This window comes from Cebus imitator, unplaced genomic scaffold (genome assembly GCF_001604975.1).
Source record: "Cebus imitator isolate Cc_AM_T3 unplaced genomic scaffold, Cebus_imitator-1.0 Scaffold40, whole genome shotgun sequence".
NCBI classification, from domain to species: domain Eukaryota; kingdom Metazoa; phylum Chordata; class Mammalia; order Primates; family Cebidae; genus Cebus; species Cebus imitator.
The window spans coordinates 137,042-150,193 of record NW_016107355.1 but is presented as its reverse complement, the minus strand read 5'-3'; the positions used below and the strand labels follow the sequence as shown (position 1 = coordinate 150,193).

The following is a 13,152-nucleotide window of genomic DNA, read 5'->3' as shown; positions in this document are numbered from 1 at the left end:
GCAGAAGAGAACTCTGGAACACCTAATTGCTGTAAATAAAAACAAGTTGTTGAAATCAAAGTTCATGCACAGGGAGAGTATGCTTTATTTCCTTTAATTTAATGAGTGAAAGAGCAAAATAGGATGGTTGCTTAATAGTCATTAATTAAGTAGTTGCATGATTTCATAGTCAAATACTGTTTCCTTTCTAACATAAAAGCATATCCCTTATTTGAACTTCAGAACTGGATCCTGGATGATCATTCCTTGCAAGTACCGTCATTAATGGTGTAGAAATTACAATTTTATCAATAGGAATGTATAACTTTGCTGTAAAAAAAAATGTTCTAACCAGTTGCAAGTGAACTGCTCTATGTTTTTCCCCTAAATAAAGTTTCAAAAGCAGATTCATGAAAGGTCTTAATGTTCTAAGGGAACACTATGTTTTCATGGTCCAAGAACGAAAAAGATTATGTTTTCCAAATTAGAACTCTAGACTCTATGCACCTCCAGTGTACTCACAATATTTGAAATATCCTACAGCAAACAAACATGTTTAACATGGTACAACACAGTCTTTTCCAAATTATTTGAGGAAACCTTCTTTTTCCCAATGTTTACTTGTAAAATTTACTTTTGGAAGTATTGTTCTACATACCTAAGATTGCATATATAATAAAATAATTGCTGTAAAAGTTTTAATTGTCTATGAATCTGATAATCTTTGCAGAAAATCAGAGAAATGATGAATATCTAAATTGTTGGAGTTTTATATAGATAATTGTTTATGTTTATATATTAAGTTATTGGAAAAGTCTTATATTACTTAAATTTTTATAATTTCTGGTGTCAGTTCAGGGAACTTTTCATTTTGGCTATAGGAGAGGGCTAGCTAATTCATCTTAAAAATTGAATATGTACACATTGACATACGGTATAGAACCCTTATGTTGAACAGTGGAAGACTCAAGTGCAAGCAAGAAAATGTGAGTTTGTTGAATACTCCCAGGAAATGCCTAAAAAGTTCATAATTCAGTATGAAATGGTACTTAATTCATTGATTCAACCCAATGGATTCTGTTGACATTTCTGCTGAGAGAAGGGATTTCCTATTCCTTAATACTAGATTTGTTAAAGAAAATTGTAAGAAACTATTTTTTTTAATTTTAATGTAATTATTAGTTTTCTTGTAACTTAGGACTATTAAGGTTTTAGAAGGGCAGTTGATATTTTCAGAATTGAAAGCTGTATGTAAAACTTTTTACATCATAATGATTCAGCATTGTAAGTGAGTTTTCAAAATTTTTGGATTTAAATATATCTAATTGTCTGCCTATCTAATTTTTCTATGTACCAAAAGACATTTCTACTTAATATTCATTAATTTCTTCATGCTGCTTACTTAAGTTGCATTCATATTTATATAAATGCCTTTAAAATATTTTATGTATGCATGTAAGATACACATGTATATGTGGTATATTTTTTAAAATTCAAATTTCCATAAAAAATGAATTTATAAGAGAATGATACCACTATGACAAAAGATATGGTTGATGCTTGACTGATGTTTAGTAGCATTGGGCATATATTTTTTAACTTTTAAAAAGCAAAAATTATTTGATTAGTAGCAACTAAATAAATGAACACTTTGTGTATAAAACTATCCTGATTATATCTCTAAATGTAAGGCTATATACACTACATTTGAGAAGTACACTGGAGATTCATATGCACACTGAATTGTAGAAAATTCAGGAAGAATAAAAAACTAGTTAACCTTATGATACTGTAATTTAATTTTTAGCCTACAATTCTTGGATATTTCAGTTATAAACAGGAAGATTATTAGAAGATTATTAGAAGCATAGTTTCTACTTTAGATTTCAATTGTGTAAAATGCATTAATGGGCCATTTTCTTACTTTAAATATAGAAATAATGTATACATTAATTTGTTTAATACAGTAAAACCACATTTGTGAAAGCACTATGATCTGTGAAAAAAGATATTTTATATTTATGAAACAGTATAAAAAGCAAGTTACTGTATTACAGCTAATAAAATAACTGGAGTAAGTGATATAGAAATATAAATATATACATATACATATACACACACACACACACACACATATATATGTGTATATATATATATGTGTGTGTGTGTGTGTGTGTGTATATATATATATATATTCTAGTGTTAACTTTTAGTTCACCAAGTGTTTGTGAATGATTTTTCTTCTTGGCCTTTTTTTTCAACTTTTATCTTAGACTCAAGTGTTACATGTGCAGGTTTGTTATGTGGGAATGTTGTGTGATGCTGAGGTCTGGGCTGTGAATGACTCTGTCACCCAGGTTCTAAGTATAGTACCCAATAGGTAGTTTTTCAAACCTTGCCGCCTTCCACTCTCTCCCCTCTAGTAGTCCACACTGACTGTTGTTCTCATGTTTATGTCCATGCATACTCCGTGTTCAGCTCCCACTTATAAGTGAAAATATGTGGTATTTGGTCTTCTGTTCCTAAGTTGATTCACTTCGGTTTATGGCCTCCATCTCCATTCATGTGGCTACAAAGGACATGATTTGATTCCCTTTACAGCTGTGCAGTATTTCATGGTGTATATGTATCACACTTTCTTTATTCAATCCACCATTGATTAACATCTAGGTTGATTCCATGTCTTTGCTATTGTGAACAGTGCTGCGATGAACATACCAGTGCATGTGTCTTTTTGGTGGTATGATCTATTTTCCTTAGGATATATGCTTAGTATAAAATGGCAGAGTTGAATTGTAGTTGTGTTTTAAGTTCTTTGAGAAATCTCCAAACTCCTTTCCATGATGGCTGAACTACTTTCTATTTCCAAAAACAGTGTGTAAGCCTTCTCTTTATCCACAGCCTCACCAGTGTCTATTGCTTTTCATCTTTTTAGTAATGGCCATTTTGATTGGTATGAGATAGACTTTTTAATATTCACCAAATAGCTCCCTCTCTTTCTCTTGTTCTCTCTCATTTCCTATGTTTCTTTCTCTTCCCCTCTCAGCCACTGTGTGCATGTGGATGTATCTATCTCCCTTTTTGTTTCTTTCTCTTTCTGAAATAGTTAGCTTTGAGCCCTGCATATGGTTATATGTTTAAGATTCTTCTTTTCCTTAAACGAAGTGCACTCATGATTTATCAGGTTAAGGACAATGATATTGGCATAAATATACTTACTTACCATGGGCCAAATGACATTATTACACAGATGCAGTAGGTTTACCAATAACTCCGAGCACATAAATGGAATAGAGTTAAAGATTTATAACTGTACATATAATTCTAAATAGGATGACATATGTATAAATGTCCCAGAAGAGAGCATATAAATTGAGATCTGACTGTGTTTGGTTTTCATACAGAGAGGAGGGGGTTGTAAAACTGCGTACTCCTTTGGAGTTTGTTTTATTCTTACTCTTTTGTTAGAAATTCCTGGTGGAAAGGCAGACAGAAACAAGCAATGGGGAAAGGACTTCCTATTCAACAGATGGCACTGGGTTAACTGACTAGCTATATGCAGAAGAATGAAACTGGACTCTACCTTTCACTATATACAACTATATACAAAAATTAACTCAAGATGAATTAAAGATTTAAATGTAAGGCCTTGAACTATAGGAAGCCTTAAATAAAATATAAGAATCACTTTTCTGGGCCTCTGCCTTGGGAAAGAATTTATGACTAAGTCCTCAAAAGCAATTGCAACAAAAATAAAAATGGACAAGTGGGACTTAATTAAACTAAATGGCATCTACACAGCAAAAGAAACCATCAGCAAAGCAAATAGAAAACCTACAGAATGAGGCAAATATCCACAAACTATGCATCTGAAAAAGACCTAATATCCAGAATCTATAAAGAACTTAAGCCAATCAGCAAGTAAAACAAATAACCCCATTAAAAAAATAAGCAAAGGATATAAACAAATAACTTCTCAAAAGAAGACATACAAGCACTAACACTCTTATGAAAAAAAAATGGTCATCATCATTAAACATCAGAGAAATGCAAATCAAAACTACAATGAGACATCATCTCACACCAGTCAGAATAGCTGTTATTAAAAAGATGAAAAGCAATAGATGCTGCTGAGGCTGTAAATTAAAGGGAACACATATACTTGTTGATGGAAATTTAAATTACTTCAGCCACTGTGGAAAGTGGTTTGGAGATTTCTCAAAGAACTTAAAACAGAACTACTATTCAGCCCAGCAATCCCATTACTGTGTATATATCCAAAAGAAAATAAATTGTTCTGCCAAAAGAGCACATGTTTCTCATGTTCATCACTGCACTATTTACAATAGCAAAGGCACAGAATCAATCTAGTTGCCCATCAATGGTGGGCTGGATTTTTAAAATGTGGTACCTATAGACCTGGAATACTAGGCAGTCATAAACAGAATGAAGTCATGTCCTTTGTAGACACATGGATGGAGCTGCGGGCCATAATCCTAAATTAACTAACACAGGCACAGAAAAGCAAATACTGCATGTTCTCACTTATAAGTGAGAACTAATAAGTGGGAGCTAAATATTGAGCACACATGAACATAAACATGGAAACAGTAGACACTATGGACTACTAGAGGGGATAGAGTGAGAGGCCACAAGGGTTGAAAAATTGCCAGTTAGTTTCTATGCTCACTACCTGGGTGCAGTATACCCATGTAACTGTCTTATACATGTGCTCTTTGTATCTAAAATAAAAGTCAAAATTAAAAAATTAAAGAAATGCTGGCAAATAAAGCCAATAAATATATTTGGCTACCTTTAATGCCAGCTTTTTTTCTCATCAGTTTTTGCTCAACTTTATTAGATCTGCATTTTTATAGCACTGTTTCGTAGAGGCTAATCTTGAAAAGAATACTGACTGCTAAAGAATAGAGTTATTCAGGGTTGTGGCTTTTATAGTCTGTAACATGTGGGGCCTTGAGTCCAAAAGGGCAAGTTTCTAAAAGGCTGGCTATAAAAACTACTGAACTTTATTAAATAATATATACATTTTTTAATGTATCAGAAGAGTGATAGCATTAAAACCTATACATTTTAATTTTCCTTAAAATAATACTCTCATTTTATGAAATATATAGCTGATAAACATCTTGTAATCTATTCTTATATTTACTTATATATGCCAAAAATATAAATTAGTTCGGTATATGAAACCACAAATAGTTATTGCACAGTCAATGCATACTTATTATGAAAAAGCTCAATATAGAAATAGGTTAGATTTTGAAGCAGATAGTATGAGGATAAGTTTCTTTTAGTTTGCAATTGTTTTCATTGCCATTTCTTGATCTTGGTTTTAGAGACAGGAGAGGAAAGTCTCTTTATGCACTGTTGTATTAAGAAAGAATATGATCCCTTAGAACTCTAAGGGAGCACTCTACTACTGTAACGCACCCTCATCTATTGCCAGATGACATAGCTCCACAAGCGGCAAGACCAAGCCTGTCCAACATGGAGAAACCTCCATCTCTACTAAAAATACAAAAATTAGCTGGGAGTGATGGCTCACACCTGTAATCTCAGCTATTTGTGAGACTGATGCAAGAAAATTGCTTGAACCTAGGAGGTGGAGGCTGCAGTAAGCTGAGATTGTACCAATGCACTCTCCAGCCTAGGTGATAAATTAAGACTGTCTCTAAAATTAAATTAAATTAAGTTTTAAAAAACTTATGTCAACTTATCAACTCACCTTGCTGTCAATGGACAGTGCAAGCATTTCAACTTAGTAGTGCCAACTTTTTTTTCTAATTTTCCTTTAGTTTTTTTAAATAATAAAGTTTGACTTTTGTATCTGAGAATAAATCAGCAAATTCTGAAACATCTTATGTAGCAGGGGTCAGCTAGCCTGGGACAATCACATTTATTGAAGAAAATTCACAAGTAATTCCCACAACTTGAGTATACACGTTTGTACTTCTTGCATTATAATCAGGTACTATATTATAGACTTATTAATTGTTAGTGTATGTTGTATTTTGTTTAGCAAGTATGTATCTTCTTAATCAGAACAGTATTGTATGCATACTTTTATGGATTAAATATATTTAATTTGTTTAATTGCCCTTTGGGAAATTCAGCACTGGCATTCTCTGTGACTTGCTGGGATTTTAAGTTGCTACAGAATTTAGTCTTAAACTGCTGTTAATTATAAATTTTTTTATAGAAACATAAATCCCAAATCATTATTTAGCATTCTACTGATCCTATTTAGAAGCACATTGTTTGCATTAATAAAATCCTAATACATTTTTATTTTTCTAAGACTTCTTTTAACCTTACATTTATCAACTGCCCTAGATGATTTATAGAACAGTGCTGATTTATGTATTCTTGACCTTGAGCTTTTTAATTTTGTCCTAAAGTTGCTTTTGTCTGCCTGCTCATCAGACTAAACATTACTTACTCCTACTTTAAATTTATTGTGTTGCACAAACGTAATATCTATTTTTCTGAATAAATATTTATATCGTCTATTTTTAGAGTTCTATGTTTTTGAATTCACTGTCTTTCTTTATTTAACACAAGCTATCCAGATCCATTTATAATTTATTGAGAATTCGATGAGATGAGAGTTCACCTGCTGATAGCTAAGGCCCTGGAATAAGATAATAGCTCTGTTTTGATTGCAGTGTCCTTCAGAGGGAAGAAACTGTTCTTTCAAATTGTTGAGTGAAGGTTATAAAGAGGACTGGCTGCAGTGGAGGAATTATTCTTAAGCCGAGGATGCTTCAAGCAGCCTAGGTTCATGTGGCACATAGCATGTCTTGCAAGAGCAACAAGGATGCCCATTGTAGAGTGGTGCTGAGAACTAGCCTTGGATGAACACAGACCCTGATGCTGTGCAGCTAGTACTTTGCTGTTTCAAATGACTGGGGAATTAAACAAACCTAGTAAGAGGAAAATACACAAGTTGCTTTTTCAGTAATTTTTACTTAACATCAACAGAGAAAAGTAAATAAATATATGTATCTTTTTGGAAAATTTAAATCTTCCATGATGTTTATATATATATTTTATATATTTTTTTTTTTTATATATATTTTATATATTATTTTTTAATATATATTATATATTATTTTTTTTATATATATTATATATTAATATATATATTTATTTTGAAAAAAAGATTATTGTGTTGGACATTTTCTTAGAGCCTTTGTTGACTACTCATTAGTTATTATTTAATATTTTTAAAACTTGATATGGTATTCACTTAAACTTAGCCTCAATTTAAATCAAATATGTTAGTGAAATGTTTCACATGGCCCCAGAACCATATCATGAAGGTATCACTGGCCTGAATCTGAATATGGGTGTACTTTAGAGTGGCTACTGGCTCCTTGGAAATGAATGAGAATGGTTTCAATGAGGAAGAATTTTATGAATGCCAGATTATTTATCTTAAAATTTCGTTCAGTGATTTACCATAGTGATGCCATTAAATATACTGGAATTTCGGTAAGAGGGACATAAAAAGAAATTTACTTAGAAAAGAAACTACTTCTATGAAATACAAATATTTGGTCATTTAATACCAAAACCCTTCAAGGCTTTATTTATGATATTCATGTCCTTTATATAAATTAACAAATGATCTTATATCTTTTTTCATTTCAGCATGTGGAGAAACCCTACAAGAATCCAATGGCAATCTTTCTTCTCCAGGATTTCCCAATGGCTATCCTTCTTATACACACTGCATCTGGAGAGTTTCTGTGACCCCAGGGGAGAAGGTAGCTTATACCATCAAGCCTACTATTTTACTCTCATATAAGTACAAAGGTTCACCTCACTTCAAATATAAATTTGCTTTTTCCTTTATTTTTGTTTGATCTTTCAAATAGACTAAAAAGTTCAGAAAATTCATAATGGAAATTGCTTAAATTCCAGGAATTTTTTTTGAAAGATATAATTTTAAAAATTTTAATTCAATAGAAGGGATGAAATAATACAAATTACACTCTCAGATACAAAAGGAATTGTGGTAAAATCAGTATCAGAAAGACACTTTAAAAATCCCTATATATTTTAAGATTTTAAAATATACATCTAAATGTCCAGTTTAACCAGGAAAAAATTATAATGAAAATTGTAAACTATTTTCAACTATAATATAAGAAAAATATTGAATACCAGTCCTGTAAAATGCAACTAGAGTAGTACTTAACTGAAAGAAAATTCACAGACTTAAATACTTACATTAGGAAATATGAAAGACCCCAAACTAATGAGCCTAGACAACCATATGAAGAGGTTAGAAAAAGAGCAATAAAATAAAAGAAAGATATTTAAAAAGGAAATGGTAAAAGATAAAATTAGTGGCATGAAAATAACATATGTTAGGAAGTATGAACAAATTTGATAGTTAGAATTAAATTAAAAAAAAAAAAAAAACAAGGAAATGGGTCAGGTGCGGTGGCTCATGTCTGTAATCCCAGCCCTTTGGGAGGTCAGGGTGGGAGGATCATTGGAAGTCATAAGTTTGAGACCAACTTGGCCAACATGGCAAAACCCCATCTCTACTAAAAATACAAAAATTAGCTTGTCATGGTGACACAAAGCTGTAAGTCCAGCTCTTCTGGGGTGCTGATGCATGAGAATCACTTGAACCTGAACCCAGGATAGGGAGGCTGTAGTGAGGTGAGATCCCACCACTGTACTCCAGTCTGGGTGACAGAGCAAGACTCTGAAAACAAACAAACAAAATAAACAAGGCTGGATGTGGTGGCTCACGCCTGTAAGTCCAACACTTTGGGAGGCCGAGTGGATCACTTGAGATCAGGAGTTTGAGGCCAGCCTGGCCAACATGGTGAAGCCCCATCTCTACTAAAAATACAAAAATTAGCTGGGCATGTTGGCAACTGCCTGCAATCCCAGCTACTTGGAAGTCTGAGGCAGGAGAATCACTTGAACCCAGTAGGTGGAGGTTGCAGCAACTCAAGATTGCGTCACTGCACTCTAGTCTGGGTGATACAAGTAAAACTCTGTCTCGAAAAAAAAAAATAGACAAAAATCCCAAGGAAATAGATGAAAACATGTTTGATTAAGAAAGATGAAGAATAATAGAGAAAGCACAATTATCTAATATTTGGGAAAAAATATTTTAAAAGATTGTTATAACCATAGAGTCTTCAGGCAACAAAATGAGAATAAACGAATCATGTGAACATTGTGTCAATAACTGAAAAACATTGACTAAAATGGACAAAATTTCCAGAAAATATTGCTACTAAGTTCTTACTCAAGAAGAAATTAAAAATTATTTACAATAGCAAAGACATGGAATCAACCTAGATGCCCATCAGTGGTGGATTGGATAAAGAAAATGTGGTATGTATACACTATGGAATACTACACAACCATAAAAAAAGAATGAACTCTTGTCCTTGTAGCAACATGGATGGAGCTGAAGGCCATAATACTGAATGAATCAATGCAGGAACAGAAATTTAAATACCACAAGTTCTCACTTATAAGTGGGAGCTAAATATTGAGCACCCATAGACACAAACATGGGAATAATAGACACTGAAGACTATTAGATGGGGAAGAATGGAAAGGGGGAAACGAGTTGAAAAACTACCTATGGGTAGTTTGTAGTTTGCCTTTGATTCTTATTTAGCTGGAAGAACTCAAGTACTCTCATTGGCTGTGGTGGTAACACAATTGCAATTTTTTAAAACAAGTTTGATGTTCTTATGATAACTGAAAGTTATTAGGAGATAATCATGGTATGGAGTTGCCTAGGTTTTTGTAATATTCACAGTGGAAACTCTGAATCAAACACTGATGTAACATAAATAGTTTCTAGATGCAAAAAGTTACAACTGACTTGGAATACATGAATGCATGCATAGTTCTTGGTATAGTTATTTTTAATTTAAGAATTGTAAGTTTGTTGTAATATGGTTATAGGTGTTGATCAATTTCTATGGAAGTTCTTTTAATAAGAGTCAGAAAACCTCATACAACATGAAAAGTTTGGGAGCAAGATTAACCCAATTAAATTGTTTCACAACAGCAAGTTAATATCTGGGAAAAACATTTCTCCTGTCCAACTTCAAAACTCTCACCATTAGCATTCAGTGTTAATTTACTTTTCTTGTATGTATGATTATCTATAAAAGTATATTTCCAAAAATGTTGCAAATAGGAAGAAAAATACTATCATTTTCTCTATTATTTTTCTTAATATTATTTATGATTAGTGAATAAATTGGATTGTTATAAGAGGCCAATGAACAATATTAACTCATTTTAATCCTTGTGTCTTTATTATTTTCTTATTCTCTTTCTCCTAATATTTGGTTTCATTCTGCTGGATTTTTTCTTTCTTACTTCTTGAGCTGGGAATTTAACTCATTAATTTCAAGCATGTTTTCTTTTCCAATGTAAACATTGAAGGCTGTAATTTTCCCTTCAGAACTACCTTACCTGAATTCCACCAGCGTAAAATAGAGTATTTGTTATGTTTCAATTCTAATTTTTTCTGTCGTTTGTTATTTCTCCTTAACCCATATTTTTTTTTCTGTAATGTGTTTTTCGTCTTTGCAAACGTTGTTTTTTCAAACATCCTTTCCTATTTATCTCTCCTTGTGTCACATTTAGGTAAAGGACTATCATTGTGTCTTCGCAATAGCTTCAGCCTGATATGACCTTGGAAGTGACCAGTATTCATGACTAATCTTTGCTTTAAAGATATGTTTTGTGCAATGATTGGGTGCATTCATCTTAATTGTGATATTCATATAGTCTCTATATTATTGTTGTGTCTGTTGGATTTAACAGATATTTACAAATACTTGTCACTGTGGTAAATTTGTTAATTGCCTTTACAGTCTTGTTAATTATTGTTTTAATTTATGCTGTATCTTTTTATATGTATGTTTATTATATTTTATCTCTCTGATGTATTAAACTGTTATCACTGTATAATGAGTTTGTTTATTTCTAGAAATGGTTCAGGTAAAACTCTATTTTGTCTATTATTAATAAAGCTACACTTATCTTTTGATTAATATCTTTACCAGGTATATCTTTGTCCTGCTCTAAACATTCAATAATTTCCAACCTTTTGTTTCAGATATCCAATTCAGTTTATTTTTATTTAGACAGTGAATGGCAGGCTTTGTTTTTAATTATAGTGCTTATTGTAGTTCTGTTTATCATGACTATTGGGGTGTTTTAGACAGTCTACAGTCCAGTTTATTTCTCGTTTAATCGATGATGGCAAGTTTTGTCTTTAGTTAGTGAGCTTATTGTAGTTCTATTTATTGTGACTATTGGTGTGTTTTTATTTCTTATTTACATTGTAACCCATGCCTTTTTTGTTCTCCCCCTTTGCCTTCTTATGTATTGAACTACATTTTGCTTTTGTCTTATTTCTTTTTAAAAATTTATTTATTATACTTTAAGTTTGGGGGAACATGTGAAGATCATGCAGGTTTTTTACATGGGTATACACATTCTCTGGTGGTGGTTTGCTGCATCCATTGCCCCGTCATCTACATTAGATATTTCTCCTAATGCTATGCCTCCCCAATCGCCTCACCGCCTGCTATTCCTCCCCTAAACCCCACCCCCCAAAATACCCCAGTGTGTGATGTTCTTGTGTCTGTGTGTTCTCATTGTTCAACACCCACTTATGAGTAAGAACGTGCGGTGTTTGGTTTTATGATCTTGTGTCAGTTTGCTGAGAATGATAGTTTCCAGTTTCATCCATGTCCCTGCAAAAGGACATGAACTCATCTTTTTTATGGCACATAGTATTCCATGGTGTATATGTGCCACATTTTCTTTAGTCAGTCTATCATTGATGGACATTGATGGGTTGGTTCCAAGTCTTTGCTATTGTGAACAGTGCCGCAGTAAACATGTGTGTGCATGTGTCTTTATAATAGAATGATTTATAATCCTTTGGGTATATATCCAATAATGGGATTGCTGGGTAAAATGGTATTTCTAGTTTTAGATTCTTGAGGAATCACCACACTGTCTTCTACAATGGTTGAAGTAATTTACACTCCCACTAACAGTGTAAAAGCATTCCTATTTCTCCACATCCTATCCAGCATCTGTCTCTTGATTTTTTTAATGATCGCCATTCTAACTGGTGTGAGGTCATATCTCATTGTGATTTTAATTTGCATTTTTCTGATGACCAGTGATGATGATGAGCTTTTATTCATATGTTAGTGGTTGGCTGCATAAACATCTTCTTTTGAAAAGTGTCTGTTCATATCCTTTGCCCACTTTTTGATAGGGTTGTGTTTCCTTCTTGTAAATTTGTTTAAGTTCGTAGATTCCAGATATTAGCCTTTTGTCAGATGGGTAGATTGCAAAAAATTTTTCCCATTCTGCTGGTTGCCAGTTCACTCTAGTGTTGGTTTCTTTTGCTGTGCAGAAGCTCTTAGGTTTAATTAGATCCCATTTGTCTATTTTGGCTTTTGTTGCCATTACTTTTGATATTTTAGTCATGAAGTTCTTGCTCATGCCTATGTCCTGAATGGTATTGCCTAGGTTTTCTTCTAGAGCTTTTATGATGTAAGGTCTTGTATTTAAATCTTTAATCCATCTGGAGTTAATATTTGTATAAGATTTAAGGAAGGGATCCAGTTTCAGCTTTCTGCATATGGCTAGCCAGTTTTCCCAGCACCATTTATTAAATAGGGAATCCTTTCTCCACTGCTTGTTTTTGTCAGGTTTGTCAAAGATCAGATGATTGTAGCTGTGTGGCATTCTTTCTAAGGCCTCTGTTCTGTTCCATTGGTCTATAACTCTGTTTTGGTACCAGTACATGCTAAACTTCATATGGAAACAAAAAAGAGCCTGCATAGTCAAGACAATCTTGAGAAAAAAAAAACTAAAAGCCTAAAACAAAAAAGAAAGCTGAAAGCATCACGCTACCTGACTTCAAACTATATTACAAGGCTACTGTAATCAAAACAGCTTTTTTCTCATTTCGTATTTTTCTCTCTTCTGGTTTGAAAGTTTTAAATGCATATTCTTTTTTTTCCCCCCCCATTTATTTATTTTATTGCATTTTAGGTTTTGGGGTACATGTGAAGAACATGCAAAATTGTTGCATAGGAACACACGTGGCAGTGTGATTTGCTG

The 13,152-nt window shown here is 32.8% G+C and overlaps 1 protein-coding gene across 2 annotated transcripts in view; it reads left to right on the top strand.

Moving 5' to 3' along the window:
- Positions 1–13,152, top strand: part of TLL1 (tolloid like 1) — a 239,333-nt gene that overhangs the window by 140,704 nt on the left and 85,477 nt on the right. For both annotated transcript variants that reach the window (XM_017525955.2, XM_037737571.1), the window contains one exon: positions 7,654–7,769. In XM_017525955.2, coding sequence (XP_017381444.1) covers positions 7,654–7,769 — 116 coding nt within the window. The remainder of the gene's footprint in view (positions 1–7,653; positions 7,770–13,152) is intronic.